Source organism: Lonchura striata, chromosome 1, assembly GCF_046129695.1.
Source record: "Lonchura striata isolate bLonStr1 chromosome 1, bLonStr1.mat, whole genome shotgun sequence".
Classification (NCBI taxonomy): domain Eukaryota; kingdom Metazoa; phylum Chordata; class Aves; order Passeriformes; family Estrildidae; genus Lonchura; species Lonchura striata.
Window position 1 is genome coordinate 140,991,099 of NC_134603.1, and position 17,579 is coordinate 141,008,677.

General features: G+C 40.4%; 1 protein-coding gene across 3 annotated transcripts in view; it reads right to left on the reverse strand.

Moving 5' to 3' along the window:
- The window catches only part of MKX (mohawk homeobox), a 48,823-nt gene that overhangs the window by 12,795 nt on the left and 18,449 nt on the right, over positions 1-17,579 (reverse strand). The window contains exon 6 of one of the 3 annotated variants that reach the window (XM_021543037.3): positions 15,127-15,985. The exons of the other annotated variants lie outside the window; for them this stretch is intronic. Coding sequence (XP_021398712.1) covers positions 15,963-15,985 — 23 coding nt within the window. The 3' untranslated portion in view covers positions 15,127-15,962. Of the gene's footprint in view, positions 1-15,126; positions 15,986-17,579 lie in introns of those variants that run through there. 3 annotated transcript variants of the gene reach the window in all.

Genomic DNA, 17,579 nt, shown 5'->3' on the forward strand with positions numbered 1-17,579 from the left:
GTGGATTATTCTCATCTCCAGTTGCACAAAAGTGATTTTAGTGTTTGACAGCATTATTTTTGAGTCAGCTCTTCAGTTTTGTTTCCTCTGCTTTCCCTTGTGAAGCTATTGCAGTATTCATGTTGCTGCTCACCACAACTTGCACTGTTATGATTTCCATTACAGGATTTCTTCCCAAACTTAAATATTCCCAGGTACCTTTTAAACAGGCCCTCAGAGATTCTAGTAAATTGGGAGGCCTATCAAGAAGGGCTGTGTTTTCAGTTTTCCTGTTCACTGAGTGAGAGGCAGTGCACTAAAAGGCAGAAGGCTCTTGGAGCACAACATCATGCCCAGAGTCATTCAGGAAGATGTGCCTATTTGCCAGGAAGTTTTGAAGAAGAAGAAACACCTCCTTCTATAGTCTAAACATCATCTTGTGTTTAAACATGGTTTGAGTCGTAATGCAGTGCAATTCCAGTAACTCTGAAGAAGAATCATACTAAGAAGAGCTCAAAGCCTCTCTGGGCTATCATGGAGACTGGTGCAGTGGAATAAATCAGCCACACTGGGCTTAAATCCTCAAGGACCAGCTAAACTTTAACACTGCAGATGCTCACTAATTGAAAGTTGTAAGCGCTCTTCACAGCTGAGCCTTTGCCTAAGACAGATGAGGTTCCTGCACTCTGAAGGAGCACGTGTGGGAGGTCCTGAAACAGTAGTAGGCCAGTACTTAACATTGCAGAACCTTGGATGTGAACAGCTTTGTGGAAGAAGATGAAATTGTTTCTCTGGCAAAATGTATGAAACCGTCTGTGATAACAGGAATGAGAGTGAGGATGACTGAACAAATATTTGCACCGAATGCCTTGTCAGGACAGGGGAAATGCTACTGATACGATCTTTACTTGCAATGTTACTGCTTCTGACAGTCTTACAGACCTTGCAGATGTTTATTGGCCACTAAATCATTCTTCAAGAATGTTGGCTCTGTTCCCAAACCTGAAGAGCTTGAATGTGAAGGGGTTTGTTCTTCAACACACACTGCTGCTTTTGGAGACAGTGATTTTCAAGAAACCAGCAGGAAAGCATCATCAACTGATAACAAGACAGGGACCGGGTTCAGATTTCGCCGCACGCCGGGCCTCAGCTGCCAAGGCAGGCTGAGTAAATGAGCAGCGCGTAGCCGGGCAGAGAGCACCGCGACAGCAACGCTGCGCCGCGATAAGGGACCTGCATTCCAGCAAAGGCTGCTGCTGAGACACGGCTCACACCTCTCCCCGACCTGGAGACGCTGCCTGCTCTTGGCAGAGAGCAGCTGCGAGACTCTGCGAGCCCCCGTGAAGCTCGCCTCTTGGTGCTGCGGCGAGCAGCGCTGTCCTGCTCGGCTCCTCCGACCGCAGGACACGCTGCTCGTACAACGACGAGGCTCGTTCAAAGCCTTTGCCATTCATCTCGGGAAGAGCAGCTCGCAAAGACGCTGAGCTCTGGAGGACCCTAAGCCACGGTATTTCAAGGCAAACAGATCTGCTTTCAAACAGAGAGTTTTTGAACTACGGGCAATATGCTCCGGCTGTTTCTGTGAGTGAAGAAGAATTTTCTGAGATCATTGCAAACAGTTTTCACCTGAAAATGCTACACTAGCCACTGGAAGCTGTACTTAAATAGACATTGGACTAAAATAGTATTAATAATTGTGACAGTAATAATACATCTCTTTTAAATAATGAGTGATAAAAAGTAACCCATTCCTTTCATATTATAAAATTATTTTGTAATAAATTTATTAATAAAATTTTGTAATACCATTATGAGTTATTGATGCACAGTGTATTATCACCACAGGAAAAAGACACTATCCACAGGTATTGAACATATCTCTCCCGAAAAGGCACTAACACATTGACCAGTGAATGTGATATAAAAGCAGCTAAAGCAAATAGCCTCCCTCTAAAACCTACTGAATTGCTGGCTGTCAGTTTCCAAGATGAAACACAATGTTATCTAAAGTAGCCCTTGTAACATTTTCCCTCAAAATTGGGTGAATACTATTTAAAAATATCAGGTTGGCGCAGACATAAGGTACTTCAAAAATATATAAGAGAGTTGCAGAAGGTGATAATGTCATATTTATTATGTATTTGTTTTACATTAGATCGCACACGCTTTCCTGGAAGCCAGAAGACTTTGCCAGGGAACTTTCTCCTGCAACAATTTGCCACAGCAGACTTAAAACACACATACATATTTATAGTAAAGCTATATGGTATTTATGCTTAAATCAACAGATATACTTCAAAAAATAGAATTTTTGATTAATTGGGAAGCTCAATAAATCAAAACCAGCTCAGAAGCTTTATTAGCATTATAAATAATTGGTCTTTCCTCATGTTACCATAAATAAAAATAAACCCAAAAAACCAAAAACTCTTCACCCAACAAGGCTTGCAATGGGAAACTGGGCTATAGATATGTGAATAAAAAATTAGAAAATACCAGCATTCATAGAACACAATTCCTTATACAGAAACAGTTGGAAATCGCTGTGAACTTTTTGTTCAAGGAGCAATTAAATTAACTTTATCTTAGAGTAATTCACACTTACGGAATTTTTTATGTGTCTTCCCTGATCTACTTAGATGTTTTCCTAAGGGTAAGCAGCATCTACAACAATCACGTATTTGTACAGATAGCCTTGCATTCTCACCTGCCTTTTAGGAATTAAGATCCTGAATCTCCACTTCTATAAAGAAAATCAACGAGACATGCAGCCATGGCTCCAGACATAAAGAACATTTATATTTTATAGGAAATAACTATGGTGAAAGAAAGTGAGATCCTTTGATCCCTCCAACTACTCTAGGCTTTGAGCTTTTGAACAGAGGATAAGAGGAGGACTCTCAGCAGACATGCAAGCCAGGCAGCTACAACACAAACTCTTTAAGCTCTGTGAACTGTTTCATGTTTTTTAATTTACTTGCTGCTATTATTAGTAGTACTTCTGTTTCCACTTTTATAACAAGAAAAGCTTTTTCTTTAATTTTGCAAGAACTTTTTATTTTTGCCCGTGAGCCAAAGCCTTCCCATAGAGCAACTGCCTATACATCACAGTCTGTGAAGTTTATGGAGCTCTGCAAATGGCATACAAAGCAGACAGAGCAAATCCCATGTGTGGACAGTGCCTGAATTCCTGCCCACTGTCCTTCTGCAACAAAGGGCAAACAGACCTTGAACCACCAGCAAATGCTGTATTTGATAGTACAGATTCATCAGGATGCACAAAATCCAGCCTAGCTGGGTGGCACCAACATGTCACTTCAGACTAACAAACTAGGAAGGTGCTGGCAAAACCAGCCCCTCTGAGCAGCACTGGTTGTGGCTCACCCAGCTCGTAGGCAGGTCTTGGCTAGTGCTGGCTGACACCATCAACCAAAAACTGTGACTCCAGGCTCAACAAATCTTTAAAAAAAATCTCTCTGGATAGTACTTCCTAGGCAACTACTGTCTCAGGTAGGAGCATCCTGAGAGCTGCTCAAAGCAACCTGAAGGCTGCTGACCACCCCCAGCCCCATTTGCAGCATCACTCACCCTTCCTCTCACACCTCCAACACAGCTGGCTGCCTCAGGCTGTCATAACACAAGGAGAGTTCTACCTGAATGGTCCTAAGCTTTGCAATTGGTACTTGCCTTGCACACTTTGGGGGCTTATTTTTATTTTTATAAGACTCATTAGCCTTTATGGAGAAGCAGAGATTCCAGAATACAAATCAGGACACTGACACTGTGAGTATCTGTACCCTTAGACCCCAAGGAGCAGCTGCCCAGAAGAAACAACAAAGTATCTAAAAACCTGGCATCAAGGACTTTTCCGTATTACTTTGGTTAACATTAAGATCCCACATTGCTCAGATAGACCTGGGAGAAACACCTTCTGCTTTATTTGTGAAATCTGCATTTTGCTAGAAAGAACAAAAGCCAGGAATGTTCTACCATATCCAGTGATTGTGATTCTTAATCAAAATTGCTTCTCAATTGTGTTGTCTTCTTTAGTATCACATCTGTCTTTTTTTACTTCATCCGTTTCCAACTGGATCTTCATTTTTCTTTCTCTTCCATAATAAGGGAAGAGAAAACTGAAGCAAGAAGAGTTCTTTCAAAAAACATTCAAGACTAACTGTTGGGATGGCACTTGACTGGCAAAGCCAAAGTCACACTGCAGCAACCCATCAAATATGAGGTGCTGTGCATGTTCAGCTGCTGGCATTAAACCCTTGTTCTGTAAGAACTGGGTAGAAATTGATAATTGCTGCCTGCCAAAGAGGCAGATTGGGAAGTATGACTTGTGAATATGAAGCACAAAGACATTGTGAAAATTTCCTCTGGCCACAACACTGTGCACATGTCCTACTCCCAAGTTTGGTATGTAAGCTGGTTTCTATATAGCACTTAAAATGGAAAAAAAAAATCCCTTTGAAAGAAGTGCCTTGAAACACAGATATTGGCAATGGATGACACTCACTTGATGTAATTACTGAAAGACAAATTTTTGATCAGGACTCCTATTTGAATTCTCTCCAAAGCCTCTCTGAGCTCCAAATGCTGTGACCTTTAAAATCAAGGGAGCAAAATGTTCTCTGTTCTAATGACTGGTACTGTAAAAGCAGAAAATCCACATGTTAAAACAAAGATTTAAATGGTACTTTTCGGCAATAAAATCAGACTTGGTTTTTCTGGGTACCAGAGAAAACCAAAGTCTTCACAAAAAGTTTAGAAGGATAATAAACTTTAGAAAAATGGGGAAATTTATAAATAGGAGTCCTGTGTTTTCAAGGATGATGAAAACAGTATCTAAATATGTAATGGCATAAAATCTACTGCCTGAATTCTACATTTACTTGCACAGAACATAAAAAAAAAGGCATTTATGTTTCAAGCAAACTATAAAAAATTTTCTCTGATTATATGATGAAGTTTCAGATGAGTTTAAAGCTCTAGCTGTTGTTCTTGTTCTCATAGATACACACAAGAAACACTTCTGTACAAAACATTCCTACTTTCTAGTCAGAAGAAAGGATGCCCTCCTTTGGACAAATATACACTTCTCATTTATTTGGACAAAAAATATTAAAATTAAACAGAACAAATTTTCAGTCAACACTTGTTAATTTGAAACACTAAAAATTCTCCCATATTGAAAGCAGATTGCTCTGAAAAAACATTCATTTTCAAGGTCATAACAGTGCTGGCAGAACTCAAAAAATTGTAGTCCAACTTGCTTGTGTTCAGCTGTGTTTACTTAGTCTCAATTTGACAAAAGTCTGCCTCTGATTATACATAGCAGTCATCTGCCCACAGATAAATAGATATTACACAAATGCTTGGAGGGAATGACATTTGGCTACCATTATTTTTGGAATAATTTACCCTGCATCCTGAACTTAAAACACCAAAATGATTCATAATGGTTTCTGGACTCAAGTATTTCCATTTAATAAATAAATTTACCTCTATGACCTTTGCAGACTTTATATTATACATGTTGTTGGATAATTTAAAAAAAAAAAAAAAAAGAAAAAGAAAGGGAAAAAAAAGGCAATTTATTGTTAAATATTCTGTATTCTTGGGAAAAGTGGATTTACCCAGAATTCAGACCCAAGTCAGTGGCAAACCTGGTGCAGCTCAGAGCTGGAGAGGGGGCTCTAACTCATCCCACCCATCAGCACCTGCAAGCACAGGGGCCTTGCTCAGCTCTCTGCAGAACGTGCACCTGGCACTGGAAGCCCACACGAGCAGAAACCGTAACAGCCCTGCCTGAGATGGAAATGTGTTTTCTATTTCAAAAGCTCCCACCTCAAATGCAAACTTCATAGTTCTCTGCCTATTATTTGTAGGAGGGAAAATTAATACATATTGGATGCCAAAGTTAAATTTTGTGTTATCTGAGGGAAATAGTTGTTTTGTGACATCTATTGAATATGTTATATTTTAAAGGAGACCTGCAGTATTTCTCTGATGTGGATAGACATTTTGTCTAGTTAAAGATACTACTTGGTCTAGGGTATTTTGTGTTATAAATTATCCATGAATAAGGCAAGAATCTTGTGAATAAATTATAGTCCCTACTCTCATTCCTTCCCTGATGTCTCTTCCTAATTCTCCCCCTTTCAAGTAATGCCCTATCAGTTCCCCAATCTCAGCTACCCCAAACCATATTTCCACATCACACACTAGAAGTATTGAGGGCAATTCAAAATCCATGAGGTATACTGCTACTGCTGCACATTTAAAGTGGAAAATGGTTCCAGAGTGTGGTGAGAGGTGGAAGAATAAAGCCTAGACCCAACAGAGTCAGATTAGTTTCTGTAAAGTTGGCATGCTTTCAAAAATGTCTCTTCAATTAGAACACCAAAATTAAGAAAGCCCCTGATGCAATAGGAACCATATGTGTTTGATAGACCCAGCTTTTCTAACATAACATCTAAATACTCAGTTTAAAGAAAATTAAGAGGCTTGTTTACAAAGAACTAGTTTATGTGTTTACAAGACTAAGCTGAATATTTTTAGATGGAACAATTACATACAAGTCATTTCCCCTCATTTTCCCTTGTTTCATGAAGGAATATTACTGTGAAGAAGGAATGTTTTTTCAATGTGGACAGCTGGAGGTACAGAAAACAGATTTTTGTCACGTGGAACAAATGCAGCAAATTCCTTCTTTACAGGGTGTTTCCTTACAGAGATTAAGTATTAGTGTTCATTACACTATGATGCAAAGCCCCACTCATTCAGAAGTGTGCTAATGACTGTGACCCAAAGAAGAGTTAATTCAGATGGAATCCAGGAAAATGAGGCAACACAGAAACCTCATCAGCAGTCCAATCACATGACAAAATGCGAGGCATCTCCAAAGCCACTGCCTGCCAAAAAAAGAAAGACTGCTGCAAGAAAAATACTTTCACAGCTTGATATCTGGGTCTTGTGACTGCTATCCAAACAAGGAGTAAAAGTGGTACTATATAATGTGGCAGAGTAAACAGAACCACCCACTCACCATCACCAATCATGTTTTTAATTCAGATATATTCTGTTTCTTTAAAAAATGATGGGGGAAAAGAAACAAAACCTTTTGCTGAACTTGAAAATTATATGTGTAATTATCAGATCTGGCATGACATATTTTAGGTTCATATATACCATAAACTGTATAGGAATGCGTATTTTGACATACAGGATCAAACAACCAGTCCATCCCAGGCGATGTCCTTTCTACTCTAGTGACAGATGCTTGTCTTGGAGGAGCACAAAGACACTGCCCCCAGCCAACCATGCATTAGGTTAAGAAGATTTCTCACTTTAACTTACAGATGGTGACTTGAAAAAATTTCAAAGAGAATGTCTGATTTGAAAAATTTACAGAAAGGAGCAGACCTAAAAGAAGTTAAAACTTTCAGGAACACTGGGCCAAGGAAGCCTCCACACTTGGCCAAATTGTCTCACAGTAGCCTGAAAACTACTTAGAGTTTTCAAAACAGGTCTTGGTAGAATCCGCCAAAGTCTGGATTGGGTATGATCAAGCCAAAGTATGAGAAGTATTCTATACTTTTGTGTCCAGCTTAGTCAGGGATTGCAGATGCATCAAGAGACTGGGAAATTAATAACCACACATCTCACACAAACAGACACCTCCATCACTACCACACTGCCACCAACACTGGAGTATTTCCCAGTCACAGACTAAGCTGTGTTTTTGCCCGAAGCTGTGGAGCAACAGTTTGGATTAATTTGCTTTGTATCCTAAGCAAGGTCATACCCTTTCCTGGAAGTGTATTTGCTCTTAGCCTGTGTAACATGGAAAAAAATGTCAATACACCACAATTGGACTCAAAGGTTCCTTCTAAGAATGGTGGCAGTATCTTGAATGCTTATCTACCCTCATTTCTCAAACACGTTGAAAAGGAAAATATCAAACTTCTAATTTTTGACTGTCAAAAATGCAGGTATCTCCAACCCTTCTCTGATTTATTCTAGAACTCTTCCATATTACACTCCAGATTCCTACCATTATTTCCATAGCTGCTTCTTCAGTATTTTATCTTCTTGCCTTCATCCCTTTGATCCCTTTTCTTTCCTTTTCCTTTTTGTTATTGTCCTCAATCTTGCATTACCCTTTCTGCATCCTCTTCCAACACTATCATTTCTTTATAATCTTCCAAAACTTTCTGCTCTTTATTTTCCTATCTGGATTTATTTCCTGGCTCTGAGTTTTTCTTTTTCCCTTCATTCCCTATCCTTTCTTCTATCTTTTCCCTCCTAGAGCTAAAATGATACTCCAGCCGTGACCTACCTGAAAAGAAAGTTACATCTTTTAAGTCCATTGTCAGTACTAAAGGGATGGAAAATATCTCAAAGAGAGCTAAATGACTGTTCCAGTCACTGTCCTGGACAAACAAGTGTAACTCCCATCAGCAGCTGGAGAAGTTCAGCACCTGAGTCAAGTTATTTCCCATTTGCCACCAGTGATTGTTTGGCGTGGGAGTCCTGCTATAGCAATCTGTCCTCACACTAGGGCACGGAGACACAGACAGAATTTCATGCAGTGGCTGCAGGGTGTTGGTGATGAGAAAAACAACTCTGATAATATAAGTCCTTTCTTCACTCTTAACTGAGAACAGAACCTAACTAAAGTGAAAACTGTTGAAATTTAAGAAGTAAGAAGGAGACCTGTATAAATAGGGAGACAGCTATGCACCACTTCACCCCACTATACTGCTGTATCTCTAACAAAATATCAAAACATCACAAGGAAAATTCTTTGCATGGCATGCATTGTGTAATCAATATCATTAGTAATGAAAGTCTTTCTCTTGGGTTCAAATAAAGTGGTGTAACATCCTGTCAAAGCACAGAATTACCACACAAGCAATTAGGTCAAGAGGATAAAAAGACTAAGAAGTGTTTGCTCCCTGAAATTCTTGAGATCTGCACATTGAAACATTAATGTTTGCTTTTCAAGACAAAACAAGCTAACAGAAACATACAGCAGAAATCATCTTTATGGCCAACACTGCAGACAAATTACTGGGGAACACTTTTGTTTTTCATGGTGAATAAATTGCCCTTGTAACACTCCCCAGTTGAAAGCCCAGTTTGCCCTCCAGCTGGTGCTGCCTGGACAAGCTGGAGCTGTCCTGTGCATGGCTCAATCCAACTTGCACACCAGATCTTACAAAATGTTCACTGTTTTCTTTGTCTCACTCTTTTTATATTGCTTCTGGTGGTTTTCTCTGTGTGTTTTTGTTGCTGCTTGCTTCCCACCCTTACCATTCTCAAACTGCTTGCTGGGCAGGCACAGCAATTCCATGTAAGGAACGCAGGAAAGAGAAGCATTCCTTGATTTTTCTGTGCGCAGTAACTTGCATGACATTTGATCATAGACAGAGATTAAGTCATTCATGAATAGGGCCCAAAGGGAGGAACAACTCCAGAAAAACAACCCTCCTCAGTGAAGCTTCCAGGACTCCACAATCATTACTGCCACACTTACAGTTCATAGCCGATCTGGCAAAGCAAGGAATCCAACTGCAGGCTCTGTGGTTTAAATAAAATGTATCTACAGCAGCTTGGATCAATGTTTAAAAATGTTCCATGTTGTTTTAGTCCAAGGGCAAGCTTTTAAAATTAAAAGAAAACTTTGGCTTTAATTACAGATTAAAAGTGAAAGTTGTTTAAAAAGAATGCATATTCTAAGAACAGTAATAAAAGTTATTTAAAATTTAAAACTCATTTTTCTCTCTCCCAGAGTGTGACAAGTCTCCTTGTAAATATTTAAAACACAAGTTTCAAAGCTATTAATTTGTGGACAATATTTAGGGTGCTTCTGCCTTGCTGTTGTGAATCTTTGGCAGAGCTCAGCTTTTTCCTACATTTATACTTTCAATCTAAAATAAGTGTCAGATTTTGATGCATGTTACAATGGCCAAAAAATAACCACAACTGTAACTTGTATCTCCTTTTCCTCCCCTAAATTTTGTCACCATGTCTTTGTGATGCAGCATATGTCACCACCCTGTACATAAATACAAAGGGTTTATTCCAGAGCAGCTACAAGCAATGTGATCCTACAGTGGTTAGGTGCTACAGTGGAGAAGCTGCTGCTCTTGGGATGATTTTCAGCAACAATTGCCCATCTGAAAATCATTAGTGCATAGCAGTGGATTTTCCACATGTTCATATGCTGGACAAGCAGGTTGCCCTTGAAGTATGGCTCCCCAGAGAAAGAAGGAAAACCCGGGGAAAATATTCTATTGTCAGATCACGGTTTCACTAGAGCCAGACAAAAATATGGTCAAGCATTCACATGGCTGCTTTGCTGGCAAAACGATAGGGTACCGAAATGGAGACAGCTAATGAGGAAGGCAAAGAATGAATCTCAGGAAGAAGACCTTAAAGGAGTACAGATTTTTCTTTTTGTTTAAAAATTCAATAATAGGGGTAAGTATGCAAATGTAATGACTTTCAGATTACTGACTTTTCTTTTTATAAGGTCAAAAAGGTTTAGAAAGGGTAGTATTTTCCAATAAAATGTCTCATCTTCTAATTCAGCTGTGTTTGAAGCACCAAAAAGAAAGTATTGAAAGAGCCTAAGTAAAAAAGGGTATGATTCTAACTAGGCAGTATTTGTTATTTAATGCCCCATTAATCGATAATTTGGCTTGAAGGAGGAAAAAAAAGTTGGCAAAAGGGAATGGAATTCTTTAGCTCCTTGTTTTACTTAAGAAAAATTCCCAATGGGCTTCACTTAAACAAAGAACTTTAGTTTTCCACTGGAAAGACAAAAAGAAAATCTTGGTCTAGCATGTCCTGCCACATGCTTTAACTACACAGTAAAAGAGTATGTACTTGGATCTCAGGCACATTTCAAAAGTGTAGTATTTATTAGCTGCTTTGTTGCCAAGTTCCACTATTATCATTTTATTATAACTAAGGTATATTTTTACTAACTAAATTATATTTAGGTTTTTAGTTTAAGCATTTGAAGGTCTTGGAGTGTCACGTACAGATGACATACAATATATCAAAGGCCTTTGTTGATTTTCTCCCTCCTCTCCTCTCCAAACCGTTACCCTGTATTCATGAGCTCAGGGCTTCTGACTTACCTAAACCCCTATTCAGCTGTAAGATGTGCTGGGGCCAAGGGAGGAATACCCTTGGATGAAGCAGAGCTCACCAAGGACAAAGGTGAGCCCTGTTAGCAGATATCCCACCGCAGGCATGTCCCTCACACCCTGAGGGGCAGGACAACCCCATCTCTCCCTACTACCTCCTTCAGACACCCTGCCCCAACACTCGTCTCTCGCCCTTTGGCCAGCTCACCCAGACCTGGCTTTTTCCCAGACCTGCTGCTCCCTGGGCCGTGGGCTGGAGGTGTTGGGTGGTGGGACAAAGCTCAGCAAATGCAGTAGTACCACAGCACTGAATACAGCCTTTATTTTTCCTGCTTTGTGCAAGGAATGAAGGATAAGGAGTACCCAAATATGAACACCTACATTCTCCAAGGCTCACAATCTTTGATCTGTGAGCAAAGATGCCACTGAAAGCAGCAGCAGGTCACAAAATAAAGTTTGGAGAGCTTCGTGAACACATGAACATTGTGTGTCAAATCATGTAGCACACTTTGGGGCCAAAACACTTAAAACCCAGACCAGATCTTGGCAAATTGGATTTTTGCACTTCCAAGCACTTCCAAAGGGTTGGTTTTAAAACATATCTTAGTGCCTGTCCCTCAATTATCAGGTGAAGATAAAGGCCCTTTGAACTGGGTATAGATATAATTGCCAACCCCTTTTGAAATAAGAGGGAAGAGAATCAAATATGTGAATCTGTGATTTGAATGAGGTATAGAAGAATGAGAAATATTAAGGACATTTCCCCTATAAAAATTCACAGCAACTGTAATAAATGTAAATTAATGCTTATGTGCACATGTAGCAAGGAGAAATTATCACTCACAGTTTCATTAGACAAGGAGTGAAAACGGCAGCAGAAAGGCTGGGACAAAATACTAAAAGGAAAACAGGCTTATAAAGACACCTACCATTTTTTTTCATTTAAATGTTTAAACAAGTATTTCTTCACCTCGGTTTAGACAGCACAAATAAGCCTTTGCATAAAACAAAAGATTACTGGGATCAATACCTGAAGGTCAACCTTGTCTTCTGTGCTGACTTTTGTGAAAAGGATTTTCAGCTTTGCAGGGGCAATCTGGAGTAAGCAACTCAGCAAGGATTTGAAAGGGAGATATTTGATTTTTTGTAGACAATACAGTTGGGATCCTCTTTTCCTCTGTCTTTGCAAAATTCACTGCCATAGTAAACGTCTGCCCAGCTCTGAGCTGAAAGTGCAAGCACAGCAAACCAGCAAGAGAACATCGTAATAGAGCACAAAGGAAGGAAATGTGCATCTGTGTGTATGTATGAATATGAAACATTGAATATCTTACAAACACCACTACAATCTCAAGTGCTGGCCAGAGCAAGACAGCTTTTTTGGTTTCTCTTCCCTTCAGAAGGTGTCACTAAACACCCAGCACTACTGACATTCAACAAGCAGGAGGGCCAGAATGATCGTAATTATGACATCGCAGACAGAGAGGGGCTCCAGGCTTCACCCAGCACCCCTGCTCCCCCAGCTGACATAATTTTCACAAGCTGCACGTGGCTCTCTCTGACTCTGCTGGCACAAACAGTGCTGCAGACACCCAGAGCTTTCCCTAAAGAAGGAACGAGGGCTCTTGTCTTAGGGAGGAAGCTCCTATTTGAAGATGATCCCAGGGAAATGAATTTGCTGCAAAAATCAACACCCTATGCCAGCTAAAAAGCATGAAAGGGAGAAAAGCGGGACAATGATTTTAGTGTGTCTGTATAAAGGACAACCCACCACCACAGTGCAAAGCTGCCATAAATAGTCAGGAGCAGACCATTGGATTTGCACACCAGATCCAGAACCCTGAGCAGCCACCGGTCCAGACTCTGCATGGTGCAGCCCACAATGGGACCAAGCCAGATCCCTGCTCCTTGGGGTAGAAAGAGCAATTACACAAACAGGGACCTGGGATAAAAGTCTCCCTGAAGTCAAGGGCCGAGACGAATTCCCAGCACACCGAGGCCTCATTAAAACTGCCCGCAGTGTCTGGCCCACAAAGTACATCCAGTGCAAGGAGCGCAGTCCTGCCGCTGTTTTGCAATGCATTACAAAATACCTTGGCTAGCAGAAAGAATTTGAGGCAATTTGCTCTTGAAGAGCCAGGTCGTGAAGAGCCTTCATTTTTCCAGCAAACTGGATTTAAGTTGACAAATAGTAACAGAGAGAAAAAAACACCCTGACAAAGTAAGGGGAGATGGAGAAACCGACAACGTTTAACTTGATCTTCGAGGGTGTAAATCTGTCAATACCCACAAATGACCACAAGGCCACATGCCAGTTTTCACTCCGAGATACCGTAACTAAGACATTTGGCTGGTACCTCACATTGGAAAGAAAGTTTTTACATTTAGAAATGTAAAACATTGTAACATTTAAGGAATTTTGGCTACAGCCCACTAGCCAGCCTTCCCCCAGCCTCAGCTAGGGGATTATTTTGAATGTTGCTTTGCTTTTCGTGCATCTGTTGCCTAAATCAATGTGGAGGCATGAGGGAAGGACTGAAAATTGGCTCTAGAAATACTGGTATATTTTAGTGTCATAACTGAGAATTTTGGCAATTCCTTTTAACTTGACATGCCAGTGCCATACCAAATGATCTGGTCATCATAACCTCAATTTCTGGCCATCAGTGAAAGAACAAAGATAGAGTCTCTGACATCAGGTTTCAAGGCCGCTGTGAAAAATTAAGGAAAACAGATTTCATGCCTCATTGCAATTTTGCTTTACCTATTTTTGTGTTTCTTTTCAGCTATTCCATCTTCAAATGTTTGTCTGATCTCTTTCTGTTTGAATAGTTTTTTACTTTTCCAGATTTTCTACAATGTAATTTACCTCTCCAGATCTCTTCCCTATTTTAAAAAACTCCTGGTCTTTTTTTTTTTTAGCTCACATACAACCCACTTATACAAGTCTTTTGCATGCTTTTACTGTTAGGACACATTTCTCCTTTAGCAGATCTAAAGTGGTGATTTGATGCCAATTTAATGCCATAAAGCATAAAAGACCTCAACAGGTCTTTAGTAATCACTGGTAATTTCCACATCTGCCTCTTTATCTCATACCCTTTAAGTCTGTAGGGAAGTAGATTTTATATCATTGAATCCAACTCTGGTTTTCTGGATAATTAGAAATTGAACTCTACAGATAAACATTAGACAAGGTTTTGCAGCACAGGTGTTTTTAAAAGCGCCGACAAAACTCTCATTCACAAACAATACCCACAGGTTCCTGACATTTTCTGAATTGTACGTACAAACTCATCCACAGCCCAGCATTTTTCCATGCAGATAGCCCTTCAGTCCACTTCTCAAATTGTGTCAAAACCATCTCAAAAGCTTCTCTGTGAGTACACATGGAATATCACAAGTTTGGTCTCACTAAACTGCTCTCATCATTATGTTTCTGGTATTCACATTATGGACAAATGACCTAAAAAATTTCAGTTAAGCACATATAGGAGGGTTGGTTTTTTCCTTTTTTTTTTTTTTTTTTTCAAATTACAGAATTACTTTTAAAACCCACAAACTTGCAAAGGGAAATAGGATTTGCTGGATCAGATAAGATCACTATCTGAAGTTTATATCATCAACCATGTTCAGTGTGTAGCTTTTTAGAAAAGAAAATTAAAATGGGAGGACGCAATGGTGAATGAAATAATTTTGCAGTTCAATACTGTATCAGTTTTTACAGTATTTTAAGGAGAATTTTAAAAATATCTCACCCAAAACAAAACAATCCAGTGCTCTTATTTCCCTAATTTTTAATATTACAATCAATAGATAAATTCTACCATTTGCACCAGCATGAATACAATTTCTTAACCTACTTGAGAATCATCAAACACTGTCTTGGTGCACACAACCAGAGAGTTTCAAGTGTTTGCCACTTGTACCAAAATCTTGCCATGGTAAAGAAAATGCGTGTATTTGTGCATGTAAGCAAACAGTCAGAGACCCAAACCATTTTCTTTATTTACATCTATATGACTGAATACAAACAAGCTGTTTTTCACTAGTTCCACCACAGGCATAAAATATTTCAGACTCCAGGACTACTGAGAAGCTCCCAGTTTTTTTCACCAGTCATCATGCTCCAAATTTACAAGCCTAACTCAGATGGTTATTACTGAGATGTACCTGCTTAAATCCCTTCCACAGATGGGAGAGTGAACACTGTTCATGCCAAGTTTCAGTCTGGATTGAATTTTTACAGCTGGGTCATAAATTTGCAGATTAAAAGGGTTCTAATGGAAACACAGGTACAACCTTAACTACAGCAACATGAACAGCAGCAAGGTAACACTGCACGAGGGACAATCTACACTACAAGCAGAATCTACCAGGATTTACCTAAAGTCGCATTATTTCTCCCCAGCAGAGGCGGAAGGAGGCTGAGACGTGCAGAAAACTCATGCCAGGTGTGAAGTTTCAGTTCAGATGTTTTTCCAGAAAGAAGTGAAACTTTTATGGGCTTGCCATTCCTTTAAGTTTATTGCCCATGCCAGAATGTGAAAAGTCCAGCCCTTTTTTCCCTTCTGCTACTACCCTGTCTCGCCTGTGCCTGCCTTGTCTGCACCCTGTCCCCTCCTGGTCACACTTCCTTGCACCACACACAGATTAGTATGTTAGTAAGAAACACCGAAGGCAGTGGTAACTCGTGATGAAGATTATAGATTTCATATGTAAAAGTGATCCACTGGGCAATAAAGAAGAGTTTTGTCCCTGTCATTTCTCTTTCTTCATGCAGGCGCCATGAGCAGATGTCTTGGTGCAGGAGCAGAGTCAGCTGCAGTGCCACAAAAGCCCTGAGGAGCAGAACAGGCACATTTCAGTGTTGGAGCCAGCAAAAGTCTTGCTCACAGCCCAGTGATCTGCCTCCAGCCATGGCTTTGTCTGCTCAAAAGTGCTTCCCCATCACTGATATAAAGTAGTGTGTGATTTGCAAGCCACTTCTGATGAAGTGACAGCACACATCTCTGTTTTAGTGTTTTATTCTTCTTTTTCATTATTCCATGTATAAAATCATGCCATATTTTTAAAGTTCGTTGGCCTACATCTCCCCTTTGGCACAAACAGCTGATACATTTTGTTGCTGGATCTCCTGGGTAAGGGACTGAGCAGATACACCCTCCTTTGTGCCTCCAGAAGCATTCTGGTGGACAGCAGCAGTGCCAGGGCCCCTCTGCGTGCACACCAAGGCAGCATGAGGCAGCCAGGCTATGGAGACAACCCATGGGATGCAAACCACTGCTCCTGCCTGGTGCTGCCCTGCTGTGTCCCTGTTCTTGCACCAGGGCTGCAGCACCCAGAGCTTTCTGCTGCTCTGCTTGAGCTGGTACGGGGCTCATCTACCTCGTCTCATTATCTCCCTCGAGCCCCCCTGCCCTCCTCTCTGAGCAGTGTTTCTTTTTGCAGCAATGGCTGCAGCTGGCTGATCTTTGCAAGGCTGAGGGACCCCTGAATCAGGGCAGAAGCCACGGCAAGGCAGTATGTGAGCCTGGTGTTTCTGCTGCAGGAGATCTGCACACAAATTTGGCTACTGGGGAAAATCCTGCCTAGGCAGTAGAAGGGGAGAAGGAATCACAACCATTTCACTAAATGAGTTTTCCCAAGCTGTAGTTTCACACACTCTTTAAATATCCTTAAATTAACTGCTAATTTTCTAACTAATTTCCCTATTATATTCATTACTAACCATGCAGTCTAGAGCTAAAACTGGAAAATAGTCTGATTTATGACTATGTGCTTTTCCATGTACATAATTTCCTGAAACATTCACATTTTGGCTGGCCCCAGGTTTTAAAACCAAGCATAATTCTGAAGACATTTGGAACAATGGGAAAATGGGGATAAATACTTTTTTCTCTTTGAAAACACCTTTACTAAATGAATAAAGTCTAAGGCTTGCCAGAGAACAGCCCTTGCTGAGGCCTGGAGCATTGACTAACTCTATAGAGGAGTATTAAAACATACAGTTGTCAGAGACTGGTGACAGTACCACACATTTTTTCCTGCTGTGTCTGAGAGGGGTCTTGGGCAAGCACAGGGATCTGATGCTTTTTGGCCAGTGCTGTGAATATTTTATTGGGAAAATGTTAATGGTCTTGGAGAAACAAAGGGAAGCTTGCTGTACCGGCACAGGCAGCAACAACCTGTGGTCATGGAAACATGGCTGGTGCCCTGAATTTTTTGGTGTCTTCTCTGCTTTTTCAGTCAAATGTTGTAATCTTTTCCATTTGAAATCATCCATGCAGGCACATCCCATTCCCTACAATGATAAAGCTGTCAGGAGTCCTGACACATGCTGCTCTGAGGCAAGCTGATTTGAAGAAAATCCTCTGCAGCCAACAACTGGCTTCAGTTTTTACTGAAGCATGTGGAAAATTTGCCATGACATCA